General features: G+C 58.7%; 2 protein-coding genes across 2 annotated transcripts in view; both read right to left on the minus strand.

The window, feature by feature from the left end:
• KLHDC8B (kelch domain containing 8B) overlaps positions 1-451 on the minus strand; it is a 14,683-nt gene extending 14,232 nt beyond the window's left edge. Inside the window, exon 1 of the mRNA XM_034777337.1 lies at positions 378-451. The gene's annotated coding sequence lies outside the window, so the exon portion shown is untranslated. The remainder of the gene's footprint in view (positions 1-377) is intronic.
• Positions 452-6,121: 5,670 nt separating this feature from the next.
• On the minus strand, positions 6,122-12,579 carry LOC117880824. Its single transcript, XM_034777321.1, has 5 exons — positions 12,365-12,579; positions 10,331-10,716; positions 9,384-9,544; positions 8,738-8,870; positions 6,122-7,028 (listed from the first exon to the last, which is right to left on the minus strand). The coding sequence occupies exons 1-5, from the start codon at positions 12,543-12,545 to the stop codon at positions 6,834-6,836; spliced, it is 1,056 nt and encodes a 351-aa protein (XP_034633212.1). The 5' UTR covers positions 12,546-12,579; the 3' UTR covers positions 6,122-6,833.
• Positions 12,580-16,710: the final 4,131 nt, after the last annotated feature.

Raw genomic sequence — 16,710 nt, forward strand, 5'->3', positions numbered from 1 at the left:
GGGGGTCCTGGCAGCCCGGGGGGAGCTGGGAGGGAGCGGAACGGGGGGGTCCTAGCAGCCCGGGGGAGCTGGGGGGGTCCTGGGGGGAGCGGGGGTCCCGGCAGCCGGGAGGGGGGGGGGACCGGGGGAAGTGGAGAAGGGGGTCCTGGCAGCCCGGGGGGAGCTGGGAGGGAGCGGAACGGGGGGGTTCCTGGCAGCCCGCGGGGTTCGGGGGGGGAGCGGAGCGGGGGGGGGTCCTGGCAGCCCGGGGGGAGCTGGGGGGGGGCCCGGCAGCCGGGAGGGAGCGGGGGGTCCCAGTGCTGGGAGCTGGCGGTCCGCCCCGGCTGCACACGAAGCGGTCCCGGGCTCCCCCCGGCCCGGCGAAGGGCGGCGCTCACCTCCGGGGCGCGGGTCCGCCGCGGCTCTCCTGGGGCTCGGCCGGCTCCGGCTCGCCTCGGCTCCGGCTTCCCCGCGCGGCGCGGCGCGGCGGAGCGGAGCGGAGCGGCAGGAAAACACCCCCCGCCTTAACCCTGCCCGCGCCGGGCTCCGCCGAGCGCTCGCCCCGGGCGCGGTCCATCCCGCTGCTCCCGCCCCGGCCACGGCAGCCTCCAGCCCGGCTAACCCGGGTCTCGTGAGGGCGGGGCCTGGCCCTGGGCTGGGAAAGGCGGGAGAACCGCCCCCGGCTACCGGGACAGACACCGACCCCCTAGTCCTGCACCCCGGGAACTGCGGCAGGGGGAGGGGCGGGGCAGCCCCCCCCACGCCCCAGGAGCCCGGCAATCCCTGACCCCCCTCACCTGGCTGCGGCGCTCAGCCCTGGGTCAGAGCAATGGTCCGTCAGCCCGTGTCCTGGCTCTGGCAGGCCAGGTGCAGCAGGGAACCAGGGCAGGGATCCAGGGATCCAGCCCCTGTCGCCCACTCCCAGCTGCTGGCAGTCGGAGGCTTAGGGACCCCCAGCGCACGGGGTCCCCTCCCGGCCCATCCTGGCTAACAGCCATTGATGGACCCAACCTGCAGGAACTGGGCTAGGTCGAGTCTGACCCCAGTTACACTTTTGGCCTTCCCGTCCCCTGGCAACGAAACGGGCATCCTCCGCAGACTGACTGCGCTGCGTGGAGAAGCACGGCCTGGGGTTTGTTTAACCTGCTGCCTAGAATTGCATTGGGTGACCCCTGGTTCCTGTGTTACAGGAAGGGGTTAATTCCCTGGCTTGTGACTCCTGCATTTGGGGAGGCTGGGAGCCAGGGCCAGCAGAAGCTCCCTAGAAGTGGGAGGGGGGCCTCTGGCACCCAGACCCTGGCGCTGCCCCCTGCTCCACCCCCAGGCCTGTTCCCCAGCCTCCTCCTGCAAGGCCTCACCCATGCTCCACCCCCAGGCCCCCCTCCCACTGCTTGCTCCTCTCCACCTCTTCGCCCCCCTCCTCCAAGGCCCCCAACCAGCCCCCAATCCCTCGGCGGGGAGGGGGTGGGGGGCTCTTGGGGGAAGAGGAGTAGCACAGGCAGGGCCATGGGTCCGAGTGGGAGCAGGGCCTGGGGCGGAGCCACTGCCCAGATGCCCTTTCGGCAGCAGCACTCCAAAGGTGGCAGGCCTCGGGTCTGGGGCGGCGTAGCCTCCCCTGGCCTCTTGTACCCGCTGCCCATGGGTAATGACACGTCCTCATTCACTTTCTCCACACCCATCGTGATTGTATAGACCTCTATCATATCCCCCCTTAGTTGTCTTTTTCCAAGTTGAAAAGTCCCAGTCTTATTAATCTCTCCTCAGACAGAAGCCGTTCCATACCCCTAATCACGTCTGTTGCCCTTTTCTGAACCTTTTCCAATTCCAATCTAGCTTTTTTGAGATGAGGCGACCACATCTGCACGCAGTATTCAAGATGTGGGCGTCCCATGGATTTATATAGCGGCAACATGATATTTTCTGTCTTATTATCTATCCCTTTCCTAATGATTCCCAACATTCTGTTCGCTTTTTTGACGCCGCTGCACAGTGAGTGGATGTTTTCAGAGAACTAGCCACGAACCCGAGAGCTCTCTCGAGGGGTCACAGCTCACTCAGACCCCATCATTTTGTAGGTATAGTCGGATCCGACTTTGACATTTTCAACGGCTAAGGGACTCAGTGCTGGAGGCAAGCTGCACTGATCCTATGCACAGGTCCGGCGCAACCCATTAGGCGACCTAGGCGGTCGCCTAGGGTGCTACAATTTGGGGGGCAGCGACCGCGGCAGCATTTCGGGGTGGGACCTTCCGCCGCCTAGGGCGGCAGAAAAGCTGGCGGCGCTCCTGCCTATGCACCGACTTTAGAAAGGGGTGGATAATTTTGCAACCACCTGTAGCAATACGTATGCAAACTGATCCACCAGCCAGCACCATGCTATACCCGTGGGGCCCACAGAGCCTGGGAGCATGCTCTCTGGGCTACCGCTAGCCCTTCCCCCTTGGTACGGGGCCCCTAGTGGAGGAAGCTAGGCCACACACACACATCCTGCCCTGTGACCTGGTAACCTTTCCCCTTTACCCCTGGTGACGTTGTGCAGTCTATATGGTTTTATAAAAAATTTAGTAAGTGAATATAATGTAACTGGAATATGCTTCATGCAAAAGGTCTCTTGTAAGGTATCATTACAAAGCTCATAATCTACTGCGTGTGATCATCCTATTTGTATAAATGTACCACTCTTGTATCTGAAACTAGAAATATGAAATATAACTCTGAGGCCTATTGTAATTATGCAAAGTGTGGGCCATTAATGGTGGTTTGGACTCTTGATGTCTCCCATTAACCAGGACCATTGTCTGCAGATGGCTGTGTTTTACCTGAGTGTCTTCCTGTATGTGTGTGCTGGCAAGTGGGTAATGAAGTCTTGCAGTGACATGTGATCATGTCACCTGAACTGGAATCCATCTTTAACCTGGTGCTTTTCCAGTGAGGGGGGTGGAAACCCAGAGGGACAAAGGGTTCCCGCCTTATGCAAAAGATATATAAAGGGGTGGAACAGAAGATGGGGGGAGAGAGAAGAGCCATCATGAAGCATCCCCTAGCTACCACCTAAGCTGGAACAAGAGCTGTACCAGGGGAACGAATTGTGCCCAGGCCTGGAAGGTGTCCAGTCTGAGGAAAAAAACTTACTGAAGCATCGCTAAGGGTGAGATTATCTGTATTTAGTTTGATTAGACATAGATTTGCGCATTTTATTTTATTTTGCTTGGTGACTTACTTTGTTCTGTCTGTTACTACTTGGAACCACTTAAATCCTACTGTCTGTATTTAATAAAATCACTTTTTCTTATTAACTCAGAGTATGTATTAATACCGGGGGAGCAAACAGCCGTGCACATCTGTTAGTGTTATAGAGGGCGAACAATTTATGAGTTTACCCTGTATGAGCTTTATGCAGGGTAAAACGGATTTATTTGGGTTTTGACCCCATTGGGAGTTGGGCACCTGAGTGTTGAAGACAGGAACACTTCTGTGAGCTGTTTTCAGGTAAACCTGCAGCTTTGGGACAAGTGATTCAGTCCCTGGGTCTGTGTTGGAGCAGATGGGCGTGTCTGGCTCAGCAAGACAGGGTGCTGGAGTTCTGAGCTAGGAGGGAAAACAGGAGCAGAGGTAGTCTTGGCACATCAGGTGGCAGCTCCCAGGGGGTTTCTGTGATCCAACCTGTCACAGCCCTCATCAGTGATTCCTCAGATCCGGTTCCACCCCAAGGCCCGAGACCGCTACGCAGCTGGCTCCCTGTCCCCAACACCCATCCTGCCCTGCCCGCCAGCCCATCTACAGTGGAGCTGCTCGTGCACTTCCCACCTATCAGTCAAGGGGTAGATCCGGCACAGTGCTCAGCGGCAGACCACGAGGACGCCCCATCAGCCCGCTCCACGTTACAGTCCCACAGCAGTTTGAAGGCAAGTGCCCCGCCAAGCATTACACAGCGCTGAGGTGGGTGTGCTCATTCGAGGCAGGGCAAACAGCAACGGCTACGCGAAAGGGCCTTTCCCCTGGCAGATCCTGGGTTTCAACGTGCTTAGGACTTGGCCAGACTTTTACCACTGGGGCTGAAATTCCCCATGCCAGGCTTTTGCCTCAGGCTGAATTTTTTGGTTCAGCAACTCTATTAACTAGCCCGAGGTTAGAAAACAGCCGGGTTTGTCCCGTTAAAAACCCTCCCAACTCCTTCAGGGAAGTTCTAGCGGGAGGTGTAATAAGAGGTTTGGACCTGGAATCACAACTGCTCTAGCATGGGCACTGCAAAGCTACTGGTAGAGACGGATTCCACAGGACCCAGTCACCATCTGCGTAAAGCGAACTGCTGCTTCTCCCAGGGGCTCACCACACGCTCCCAGCTGTAGCACCAGCTCTGTGCCACACTCCCGTTGAGGAGCTCGGCTTGGACCTGGCCCGGCAGCCCCCGCAGCGGGTGCGGGCATCGTGACAGATTCCCCTGGTGGAGGTGCCCGTCAGGCTGTTCCAGGGGCTTGAGAAGCACGGCATTTCCTGGGCTGTGACAGCGGGAGTTGGGAAGAGCACAGACAGGAACTCTTGGATTCATGTGCAAGGTGCAGCTGGACTCACCGCGGTGTGAGGAGGCTCCCAGCGCCTCCCCCGAGACAAGCGTTGCCAGCTATCAGGCAGTGTTGGCCACACGATTGCCCTACATGGGAACAAACCAGCAACACTGTCAGCTCCCTGCACCAGTCTTCTCGAGCTGCCAAAGCTGGACGGACACCAGAGATGATTGGAGCTCTGCCCACCTGTCACAATGAGCTACGCACAGCGGGGGCAGCAGGTTTGTATAATTTTTGGTGGTGCCCAGACCGGGTCGAAGTCCCGCCCCCCTCCCCACCTGCCTAAGGCTCTGGGAGGGAGTTTGGGTGTGGGGCAGGGGCAGGAGGGAGTGTAGGGGGCAGGCTCTGGGAGGGAGTTTGGGTGCAGGGTCTGAGCTGGGGCAGGGGGTTGGGGTGCGGGTGAGGGGTGGACCGGTTACCTCGGGTGGCTCCCAAAAGCGACCTGCACCCCCTCTAGCAGCAGCTCCTAGGCGGGGGGCCGGAGGGGTCTCCACGTGCTGCTGCCCGCAGGCATCGCCCCCACAGCTCCCATTGCCACAGTTGGCAGAGTGGGCGCTCAGGGTGGGGGCAGCGCACAGAGACACATTCCCTCCTGGCCCGCAGGGACATGCTGGCCACTTCCAGAAGTGGAGTGGGCAGGCAGGAAGCCGCCTTAGCCCCGCTGCGCTGCCAGTGGTGGTGGCCCCGGGTCCTTTTAAATTGCCCAGGGGCAGCAAGCAGGAGTAGGGGGATGCTCCAGGGGTGGCAGCAGGAGGGGCCAGGGGAGAGACCTGGCCCCGTGCTCTCATATTGGTGGTGCATGGGCACCCAAGATCACCCAGCAGGTCAGAGACAGGACTAGAATGAAGGTCATTGCGTCCCTGCCCAGTGCCCTGTCACCACTGTCATCCCCTTATCAAAGTCTTATTAGGGACATTCCCGCTAGGGGCGCTGCTCCACCTGCACCGGGCTGGAAGCCAAGTGGCAGGAGTCTCCCCTCAGAAGCGACAGAGAGCAATACCCTGTTACTTGTAGGCGTGCTGTGGACTGGCACGCAGCCAGGTCTGAGTGAAGACAGCCCTGAGTAATTACCCCAGCTGCCCAGGGGGTGATGTTACCCGCACACTGGTATTCTAATGAAATAAGCCTGTACAATGCGAGATCCTTAGCGCAGGAAGTAAAACACAGCAGAGAATTATTGTCACGGAGTCCCCGGGTGATGCTCTGGAACTGCTCCCCACAAAGCCAGTCAGGACTTTGGGGAGCCTCCTCTCCCTCGGAGCAGACTGTCTTCAGGGCAAGAAACTCACACGGCTTCACCTCCTGGGAGCATTCAGCATATGCCCCTCCATTCGCTTCCCACAGCGAGTCCGCCCAGGCGGGGTCCTGGGGAAGCCAGAGGGTCCTGCACCCGCACTCCGCAGTCAGACGTGACTCTCAGCCAGCCAGTAACACAGAGGTTTATTAGATGACAGGAACATGGTCTAAAACAGAGCTTGTAGGTCCAGCGAACAGGACCCCTCAGCCAGGTCCATTCTGGGGCCCAGCGAGCCAGACCACTCCGTCTGCCCTCACTCCCCATCCCCATCCAGCCCCAAACTGAAAACCCCTCCAGCCCCTAGTCTCTGGGCTTTGTCTCTTTCCCAGGCCAGGAGGTCACCTGATCTTTTTGTTCACCTTTATCTATCCCCTTGCAAGGGGGAAAAGGGCCCCGGCCATTTGTTGCTAGGAGACAGATTGTCAGCCATTTATGCACAGTGGAGATTTAAGAAATGCACAGGGGAACCTGAGGCACCCACACAGTATTCAGAGGAAACATTAAGACCAGTCCCACTTCGTCACACTTATGACAACTACTGGTACTGCAGCACAGCTAGTGTGCCAAGCCCGCTGTACAAACATAACAGAGAGACAGTCCCTTCCACACAGAGCCAAGGGGGATACGACACCGATCACCCGCAGGAGCACTGCCCAGCCAGGCATCTTGAGAAGCAAGATCAAAAACCCCGAACCCCACCAAGAGTGAGAAAGTGCTGCTGAGACGGGGCACGGCTGGAAGCAGTTTCCTCCTGCATCAGGCAGACACTCGCATTTCTGAAGGGTGTCTGGAGCTTCCTGCCTCCAGCTCAGACGCACGCACCAGTCCGGAAGAAGGGGAGGACAGCTAAAAGCAAGTGCATCGGTTCCACTGGGATGTGGGTGCGACGGGGCCCGGGGCCCAGCCTAGGAATCAAACTGCAGACAGCTGCAAACTGGGAGCAGCCCACAGGACCCCACGTCCCCCCTCCAGCTGCTGGGTCCGGAGTGACTCTACTCTGCGTCACACAGCTGGCTCTCAGCACTGGCCAGGTAGCGCTCATAGTTCTCCTCACACCTTCTCACGCAGCGGAGGAAATAGCTCTCATCAGCAATGGCCTCCAGGAGATTGGTCTGCACCAGGCAGACATCATACAGCTCCGAGGTGGGAACTGGCTTGGCGCAGCTGCCTCCTCTCCCTGAAAACACCTGCAAGGGGGAAAAGAAGAAGGGACAGTGAAGCTGAGGCTTTTACCCCATCCCTGAGGAATGGCAGGTGTGAGGGGCTGGAGAGCAGCAGGATAGGAGGTGCCGGGGCTACCCTCTGCACAAGTGCACTGCCAGGAGATGAAGCGCAGATGTCCTGGAGACAGTTCAATTTGTAAGTCTGGTTCTTTCATTCCTCCTCTCTGCTTGTAAGGTGAAGTGCATGGATCTGCTCCAGAGCCGGGAGGGTGGCAGAGGCAGAAAGCTGCCACCCTTCCTCCATTATGATGTCAACAAGAGATCAGGTTTCTCCAGCCCCCTTTCCGGCCTCCCTGCCCACCACTCTGCACCAGTCTCCCATGGCAGGAACTGGCTACTCAAACCACAAAGCTGAGCCTTTCCCAAGGGAGGGAGAAGCCCAATACATAGCCGGGGGAAAGCCGTACTTTAGAGAAGTTACGCCCAGGAAAGTGCGGCCAAGAACAGACCCTCCATTAGCTGACTAGGCTGCTGCGTGGCCCCAGCCCCAGAGTCCTGAGCAGCTCCCAGCCACTAGTGGATTCACCCTCCCAGCCCCACGAGATGGAGCGGGCTTTTCAGGAGGCAGAGAGCTGTTCCCCACACGCACAGCTGCGCTCCCCAGCTGTCTGAGGGTAGCTGCTGATTTCACTGACACTTACTCCAGGTGGCAGTGCAGGGCTGGCACAGCCAGCGGCGAGCAAGCTGGAGTCTCGCCTGACTCACGCAGCCAGCAGAGCGCTGACGACAGATTTGGCACTGCTGCATGTTCCGAGTCTGCGGCTAGAGCGGCCTCTCTCTGACCACGGCCCAACAAGCCTGCTCTGGAGTCAGCCAACCTGAACTGGGGCCTCGGTTCGGGGTGGAGAAGGGACAGGTTCCCTGCAGGCGAACGGGGCTCAAGCAGACATTCAGCAAATGGGTTGGGTGAACCTGGCTTCCTGGCAGCAGACAATCAGGGAGAAGCTGCCTGCAGGCAGGAGACTCCCGCTCCACAAAGTGCCTTCGACATTATTTATCTGAAATCAACCTCCCCCGGCTAAGGGCTCTCCTGGGGCCAACAACAGTCGTATCACGAACAAGACAGCTAATAGTCAAGAGAGACTTTCATGTTGGTGAAAAGTCCAATTAACCTTTTGTGCCCTGCCGCCCCTCTGGCTGCTAGCCCACACTCCCTCCCACGCCACACCAGCAAAGGAGACAGCCTCCTCTGCTGTGCTGGGAAGGAAAGGCTGCTATTCGAACACACACAGTGCCACAATAGCGAGTGACAGGCCAGGCACATTCCTGTCTCTACATGTTCTTTGCTCTCGAGCGTGCTCCAGTGTGAAAGCTGCCCTTTAAATCCAGCAACGTGAACGAGCTTCAGCCTCACTCCAAGGCAGGCTGGCTGGCAACTGGGTCCCAGCAGGGAGTAAGCATGACTCATGCCAGCGGAGGACAGACAGAGCTATGCAGCAAGTGCAGGAAAAAAGACACCTGCTGTTTTGTGCCAACAAATGAGTTCATTCTAATCCTCAGCAGATGCATCGATTGTTCCCACCGAGTCCAGCCTCCTGGCCCCAGTTCCACCCTGCTGCACTCCTTGGGGACAGTCTAGGGCAGAGGAGTCCAGCACACCACTGTCTCCAGCCAGGGGGCCTGGCAGTCCCTGGGAGGGGCCTGAAAGCCCAGTGGAAGGCAGGGCTGAGTACCTGGGGACAAATGATGGTGTCTGAATCGTTCAGTCGAATGTTGTCATCGATGCAGATGTGATGCACACTAGAGTCGTGTGGGTCAATCCAAAGGGGCTTGCCACCCCGGCAGGAGAACTGATTTCTGGCCCACCTGAAATACAGCAAGTGGGACAACAGGCGCCCCCAGGGAGCTGACTCTCTGCAGCACACAGCAGCCCCAGGCCCGGACTGCTCAAGACTGTCTTCAGGAACTCAAGTCAGTGCAAACCCAGGAGCCATCTTCCCCGGCGATGACAGGAAATGGGGCAAGGGGAAAGAGTGGTCTTCTCTCTAACTCCGGGGCACGCCAACAGGGATTCTGCCTTCACTCCTCGCCAGGGTGAGTCACCAACTGGAGGGAGTTCAGAGACGAGCAAGAGGGACAGGAGGAGATGGGCTTACAAGGGAAGAAGCTAGCTGTCTGGCTTGGCTAAATAAAGAGCGTGTGCCACAGGCGGCCACAACAGCAGAGCAGCCGACCCCTGGGCATGAGCCCCAGGGAGCGAGGGGAATTCCTGAGGATGGCACAAGGGAGGGACGAGACGCGGGCTGGCAGGGACGGTGGAACTGGGCAAGGAGCGGGAGAGAAGCTCAAGCCACGTCCCAGGCCCCTCTTGGGTCTCACCAATCAAAGTGGTCCTGGAAGCCGCCCAGGCCTTGCAGGGAGCTGAAATAGCTGTACAGCTTCCTCCCGTCGTCCCTGGTGGAAACGTGCTCCGGCCCCCGGCGCAGCACCACCTCGTGCCGACTGCAGCGTATCCGGCCCGCAGTCAGCTCCACCGGGAGCTGCAATGTCATTGAGAGGAGACAGGATGGAAGGTTTGCAAACCAGACACACGGCAACCAGTGACAACCGCTAGCTCCCCAAACAGCCGCCAGGGCCGAAGGCAGCATGTGCAGCACACTGCCCCAGAGAAGGGAAGGGAGACATTTGGAAGCCTGATGAGTTCACCCCCCGGGCAGTGGAAGCAGACGGGCTGCTGGCTGCATCTGTCAGAATCCAGCCTCCAGCTTGGTCCTTCGCATGCAGCCGATTTCCATTTCTGTAAGTAGGTTAACTTCCCACAGCACAAGGTGTGTTTGCCCCCACAACCCCATGCACAGGCGCCACAAAACAGCCAGTTTGAGCCCGGGGTTTTTAGTCCCACTCCCTGCTCTGGGAGGGTGACTTTGTCAGCAATGCTCTAAGCAGAGGATTCCCCTGGCCATACCAGAGGGCACAGGAATCTCTTGACCTAACCCGGCCCACAGGGATAGGTGACCTCCTCCCACACAGACTCCCTGGGGAGCACAAGCACATGGAAATTCACAAGCCTCAGGAGGGATTTGGACAGCGCTCACTTGCTCACATGCTCTCCAGCTAAAAGGCTCTTCTGAGAAGCTATGTAAATTGCTGCTACCCAAAGGTCAGCATTTTAATAAGGCAGCAGTTCAAGTGGGAGTCTGGCTTATGGAGCACGGGGCTGCCTGGAAAGGCAGCTCAGAATATGTTCGAAGAAGCTATTGTGGGGAAAAAAAACCCTAAAGATCTCAGCCCTCTGCTTCCAGGAAGGCCCTCCAGGGTGCACCCACCGAGAGGTCTCGCAGGGCAGGGAACTGGGGGTGCTGCCCCTCCAAGGCACAGTGCACTGCATGGAGAATGCGGGGGAGGTCTGTGCCAAAGGTCCTGAAGACGACAGCGAAGTGCCTCCCCTCCCGGTGCAGCGTCTCCAGGAGGTGGAAGAAGGAGGGCAGGATCAAGTGGTAGTGCTTGGCACGCTCGCCTTGGACAGAGAACACTTTGTGCGGCTGGCCCTGCCACTCCAGGAGCTGCAAGTGGTGTGCGTGCAGATTTCTGAAAGGCCGCCCCACCGCCTTGTCAGTGAACGTAGCATCGCGGCCATACTGAGAATAGAAATTTACTGCACCGGGGCAGGGAGGCAGCAAAGAGGGGGAGTCGCTCAGCCACTGCCACTCACCTGAAACAGACAGCAAGAGAAGAGTCGTGATACACTTTCACACGCACTGCTAGAGAAGGCCATGCCCTGCAGCACAGGAGAGCTACGCGGCTGAGGTCAGGGACCTTGCTGACAGCAGCCCCTCCACTCTGAAGGGAGATATGGAAAATGGATTTCCCTTCCCCTAACTATTCCGTTCTCAGCTCCTCCACCAGGAAAGGCCCAGCCCCACCCCATAGGAACCATCTCTACTAGAACAGTCACCCCCCATCTGTGGCTCCTGCATGGCAGCTCTGTTCTCTCTGCTTCTGGGGGAAGAGAACAACATTGCCCAATAAGGAGGCACAGAGGCTCATCAATGTGTGACTCAAATTATAACTCACCAAGCGCCTGTCCCCTTGACTGAGTCTTCGCCAAGCCCTGCTCTTGCGGTTCCCAAGTTCCCTCTCCAACCACCACCTGATCTCTTTCAGCAGCCCCTCCTCACACCGCCTCACTTGGCCTTTCTGTGACTTCCCGTGTACCAGCACTGGCTACTTCTCTGCTGTTTTCTGCCCTGCCCTCCCTTTCCTTTCTTCCATTGAGATGGCTCTTGATTCTCTCCATGTTTCATTCTGCCACCTGACTCTTCTGCTCCTCTCTCCCATCTCTCCTCTCTGCTGACCCTCAGCCCTCTCTCTCCTCCAACATCTGCTTCCCCCACTCCTGCCTTGTGCAGTGAAATGTCTCTGGCAGAAATCCTGTGACCTGGCTAAATTCCTCCATTACAAATGTGATCTCTTCTACCATCTTCCTGGCTAAACAGCTCTACTTGTCCAACTTTATTGAATCCCGCGCAAGCCCAGCTGCCTTTTCACCACCTTTGACTCACACCTCAAACCCGCCTCCATTTCCCTCTCTACACCGACCTTGTCAACTTCTTCCCAGAGAAAACTGACAGAGATGAGAGGACGTTCCTGCTCCCCTCAGCTAGCTTTCCCTTCCCACCACTGTCTCCTTCTCCCGTCACAGATGCAAACAAGAAGCAATGGGCTTAAATTGCAGCAAGGGCGGTTTAGGTTGGACATTAGGAAAAATTTTCTAACTGTCAGAGTGGTTAAGCACTGGGATAAATTGCCTAGGGAGGTTGTGGAATCTCCATCACTGGAGATTTTTAAGAGCAGGTTAGACAAACACCTGTCAGGGATGGTCTAGATATTTAGTCCAGCCAGGAGTGCAGGGGACTGGCCTAGACAACCTCTTGAGATCCCTTCCAGTCCCGTGATTTTTCATCTGCTCTCCTCCTCTAACCCCATTACTTGCCCCAACGGCCCATCCCCATCCTTAAACCCTCCTTTACTCTTTTTTTGTTTGTTTGTGTTTTTTTTTTTTTAATATATGGAGATATACCTATCTCCTAGAACTGGAAGGGACCTCGAAAGGTCATCGAGTCCAGCCCCCTGCCTTCACTAGCAGGACCAAGTACTGATTTTGCCCCAGATCCCTAAGTGGCCCCCTCAAGGATTGAACTCAGAACCCTGGGTTTAGCAGGCCAATGCTCAAACCACTGAGCTATCNCCGGGGGGGGGGGGGAGAGGCGGGCGCGGCCGGCCCGGGGCCGGGGGGGGGGGGGGGGCAGAGGCGGGAGCGGCCGGGCCGGGGCCGGGGGGGGAGCGGGAGCGGGACTGACCCGCGGGGCCCGGCGCGCCCCAGCTGGCGCCGCACAGGAAGCCGTTCAGCGCCGCGCCGGGGCCCTGCCCCGTGGCCGAGTCCAGCACCGCCAGCGTGTTGTTCAGGTCCAGGTGCAGCACCAGCTTCCGGCGGCCGGGCCGGGCCGAGCGCCCCCGGCGGGCAGGGCGCGGCGCACTCATGGGCCGGGCCGGGCTGGGGCCTGTCCCCGCTCTCGGGACGCCGCGCGCCGTTACCAGGTTACCGCCGCCCGCTTCCGCTTCCGCGCCGGCTACCATAGAGAGCCCGGCGCCATTTCCGGCCGCCGCCTAGACTGTCCCCGCTCGTCTGCATTGGGTGCTGCCACGTGCAGCGCCCCCTGCCGGGCCCGCCCCAGCCTCCTTTCACTCGCCAGATCCCTAGGGGAGGAGCCGCTCTACCCAGCGCCCCGCCCCCAGCTCCAGCCCCGCCCCCTCTCTCCAGGCACCGCCCCCTCCTCCCACAGGCTGCCTTGTCCCAGTCCTCCCTCAATCCCAGCCCTGTGCCCCCCTCCCAGGAGCCACTACTCCCCCCATTGACTGCACTGCCGGCGCCCATCCCTCCCCCTTCCCAGCTCCCTCCCGCCTCTGCTCCCCACACCCCTGCCCCAGCTCCAGCTGCACCCCCCATGGCTGCATTGCCCCAGCTCCCCCTCCCCACTGGCTGCATTGCCCCAGCTCCCCCACTAGCTATATTGCCCCAGCTCCCCCTCCCCCTCCCCCATGGCTGCATTGCCCCAGCTCCCCCATTAGCTGCATTGGTCCATCTTCCCCTCCCCCACTGGCTGCATTGCCCCATCTCCCCCTCCCCTCCCCCACTGGCTGCATTGCCCCATCTCCCCCTCCCCTCCCCCATGCTGCATTGGTCCATCTCCCCTTACCCCACTGGGTGCATTGCCCCATCGCCCCCTCCCCTCCCCCATGGCTGCATTGCCCCAGGCCCCAGCTCCCTGTAAGCCCCCATTTCCCTCCAGCCTCTTCTCCCCTCACCCCTGCCCCCAGCTGCTGGGCTCGCTTGGCTGGGTGCCCAGCAGCCCCCTGTGGGGCCCTGGCTCCGGAGAGGCCCCGGGCACAGCCCCAGCCAGCGCCATGTGACAGAACTGCAGAACGCAGGTGCTGCCGTGAGCCAGCCGCGGAGCTCGTGCTGACCAGACCCAGGGGATTGGGAACCGGCTTGGCCCAAGCGGGCGCCTTTCCCAGCCTGCTCTCAGACATGCCCTCGTGCTGCACGGAGCCCTTCCCCGGCGCTAGCTGCTCCTCGGGGTCCAGCCTCTCTCTGGAGCTCCTTTGTGGGCGCTGGGATAGGAGGCAGCAGAGCCCATGTACCTATCCCTCAGGCCCAGCACCTACTCGCAGGGAGGGTGTCAGGCAAACCAAGCTGATTGAAGACAGGGTGGGATTGAAGGGGGCTCCCCCAGTTCCCTGTCGGGTATTAAGGCAGAGCACCAAGAATCTCGGGCACACACCCTGCAGGTAGGTGCTTTCCTCATGCCATGGCCTCTGCCTTGCTCAGAGCACCCATTAGCATGGAATCTCAGACTGGGCCAAACCGGCCCCTGCCCAGCCAGCATCTCTGCATCCCCTGGTTGAACTATCAGTGCCCTCAAAACCGGCAGCTCACCAGACCGTCCCCATGTGTCACCCCCCAGGGGAGAGGCCCGTGCATGCCGTCTCCCTGCTTCCCCGTACGTGCTGGCCCTGGCCCGTTTGTGCAGAGGACAGAGGCGAATGGGAAGCAGCGCCAATCCCAGCCAGCAGCCGAGCACGTCGGTGGTGCTAGCTGGGCCCCAACCTGGCCAGGTCCTGCTCCAAAGAATCTCCAGGGAGCTGCGCCAGGCACAGGCCTGCCCCTAGCTCAGTGGGTCCCAAACTTTAACAACCTGTGAACCCCTTTCACTAAAATGTCAAGTCTCGTGAACCCCCTCCTCAAAATGAGTATTTCCAGGAATTGTCTCCTTTACCTGAGTATAAAAAGCTGTGACCTTGGAAATATAAAATTTGTATTTATGATATGCTTATTACACACGATTATTAAATGTCCTGGCCTCTGTTTGCCAGAAGCTGGAATGGGCAACAGGGGATGGATCACTTGGTGATTCCCTGTTCTGTTCATTCCCTCTGGGGCACCTGGCATTGGCCACTGTCGGCAGACAGGATACTGGGCTGGATGGACCTTTGGTCTGACCCAGTGTGGCCTTTCTTGTGTTCTTATTTATCATTACAGTATTTTTATTACATTATGAAAACGGCAACCTTCTTCCAAGATCTCACTTTCGTAGCTTGTATCACTTTGAATACGCCTGTTATAAGACAAGGCTCCTATGTTTCATCATGAAGGTATTTAAGAAGCCAACTCAGAGTTCCTCCTACACAAGCATTCAGGTCTTGAGCAGTCCAGGCAAACAACACACGTTACAACAAAGCTTAAACTTGTTCTTCATAATAATTTTAAAAACAATACTAGCTGCCTAGTTCATTTTAAAAACAGCAAAAAATATCCACCTCCCTTTCCATTTCTTATAAGGAGTCTTGAAGTTTAAATCTCCTCAGTGTGATAGATGTGCTTCCTTTGATCTGGTTAGCTCTTGGAAGTCCAAGGGCTTTGGGCTTCTGGCCCCGTGCTGCCCAGGGTCCCTAGGGACAGCTCTGTCCGCCATTAGGGAATTTTTTTCCGAGAACCCCCTGTAACATTTTGCAAACTCCAGTTTGGGAACCACTGCCCCTAGCTGAAGGGCTGCGTAGATCAGCGTAGATCCAGGAATGTGATACAATGGTGCAATTCAGGAGCTCCGTGCTCGGTTCCTGCGTTGTGTAGCCCTGAGACCTGAGGAGCAACCAAGACAGCTGCTCGGTGGTGTGGAGGCCATGGGGCCCCTGAGGAACAAGGCCTGAAGAAACTGGGTCTGCTGAAGAGAAACCAAAGCCTTCCCAGCAGGCCCAGGCCACCGGCGAGCTGGCGTGCGAAGCAGCGAGGCAGGTCAGCGCTTTGGCCCACTCCTTGCACCCCCGAGGGTGCGTATGGTGGATGCCGCAGGACAGGCGTGCCCTCCGTCAGATCTGATCACCAGGCAGCTTGAAGGAAACTTGCACTCAGCAAACTGTGATCTGAAAACACTGACGCTTTTGGGTGTCAGCCACCGAACGGTCTCCTGCTGCCCTCTCCTGGAGACTCCTCTCCTGCGTGGGGCCAGAGCCAGCCTGTGACCCTGGGTACACCCCCCAGCCCGCGCCAGCGAGCCTCCTACCCCCCACACGTCAGAGCCTGAGCCGCAGCCTCCAAGTGCCGTCTGCACGGCTAGGTCCAGAGCGCTAGCTCCAGCCCTGCAGATCCGAGTCTCTCGGCCAGGGCTGGGAGCCCGGAGGTGCTGCCACAAGCCGTGTAGCCAAGGGCAGGCCCTCACACAGATCCAGAGCCAGCTCTGCGCCCCCAACCCCCATCAGGTTTGAGACGGCACTGAAGCAAGGCTCATTTCACAGCCCCTCGAAGCTTCGAGCTCGGTCTGTCATTTCCGCCCCACAGCCTGGTGAGGAACCGTTCTCGCTAAGCACTCTCTCTCGTGCCGCCTCTCACTCAGCGTCTCTCACTAATCAGCCTGCATTGAAGGGCTCGAAGGCAGGATCACCCTCCAAAAGCCAGAGCTCTGTATGTCTCCCAGCTGCAATACCCCTCACCTCCGAGACCGGGAAGCCAGCCCTGAGACCTGGAAAGACAGCAGCCCCCTGAAGATCTGTATAGAAACCAGCATGTGACCCCCTCAGGAGCTGGCCCAGATGGTTCTGGACAGGAGACGCTCTGACTGTACCGGGAATAGCATGAGTGACGGTGCATAGGCTGGGCCCCAGGGACATGGCAGAAAACTGGTTAGCTGCTGTGACATGCTCCATGTATGGCCTGACCTGCCTCCCCCCGCAGCCCCTCATGGCCTAGGCCTCCCTGCCCAGCCCCTCTGCAGGCACCTGGGTACATCTCCCTGTGCTGCCTCACCCTGCTTCCCAGGGCCAGCTCCAGCTCCAGCCAGTCGCTGTCTGCAGCAGCGAGGGGAAGGGGGCTGGGGGCAGAGGGAGGCAGAGGGGGCTGGGGGCAGAGGGAGGAAGGGAGGTGGAGGCCTGGGGGATGGAGGCAGATGCTGCATCAGTTAACCCAAATGGTAACACCTGCAACTCCAGAAGTCCCCAATCAGCAAGGCAGACAGATTTTTTCTCTGCTTCACTGACTTGGGGGATCTGCCAGTACCCTGGGTTAAATCCAGGGTGCTCGAAACCTTTGCTCTGCTGAAACTGTCCAGCCTGTCATCCATGCTGGGCATGGGGGATGCACCGTGACAGCGCT

Source organism: Trachemys scripta, chromosome 7 (genome assembly GCF_013100865.1).
Source record: "Trachemys scripta elegans isolate TJP31775 chromosome 7, CAS_Tse_1.0, whole genome shotgun sequence".
Taxonomy (NCBI): domain Eukaryota; kingdom Metazoa; phylum Chordata; order Testudines; family Emydidae; genus Trachemys; species Trachemys scripta.

Excerpts from the sequence above, each read along its gene's own strand:
- LOC117880824 (XM_034777321.1), bottom strand. The coding sequence starts at position 12,545 with ATGAGTGCGCCGCGCCCTGCCCGCCGGGGGCGCTCGGCCCGGCCCGGC. Across the intron at positions 9,545-10,330 it reads CTGCCCTGCGAGACCTCTCG|CTCCCGGTGGAGCTGACTGC; the intron begins GTGGGTGCACCC and ends ATGACATTGCAG. Across the intron at positions 7,029-8,737 it reads ACACCATCATTTGTCCCCAG|GTGTTTTCAGGGAGAGGAGG; the intron begins GTACTCAGCCCT and ends TCCCCCTTGCAG.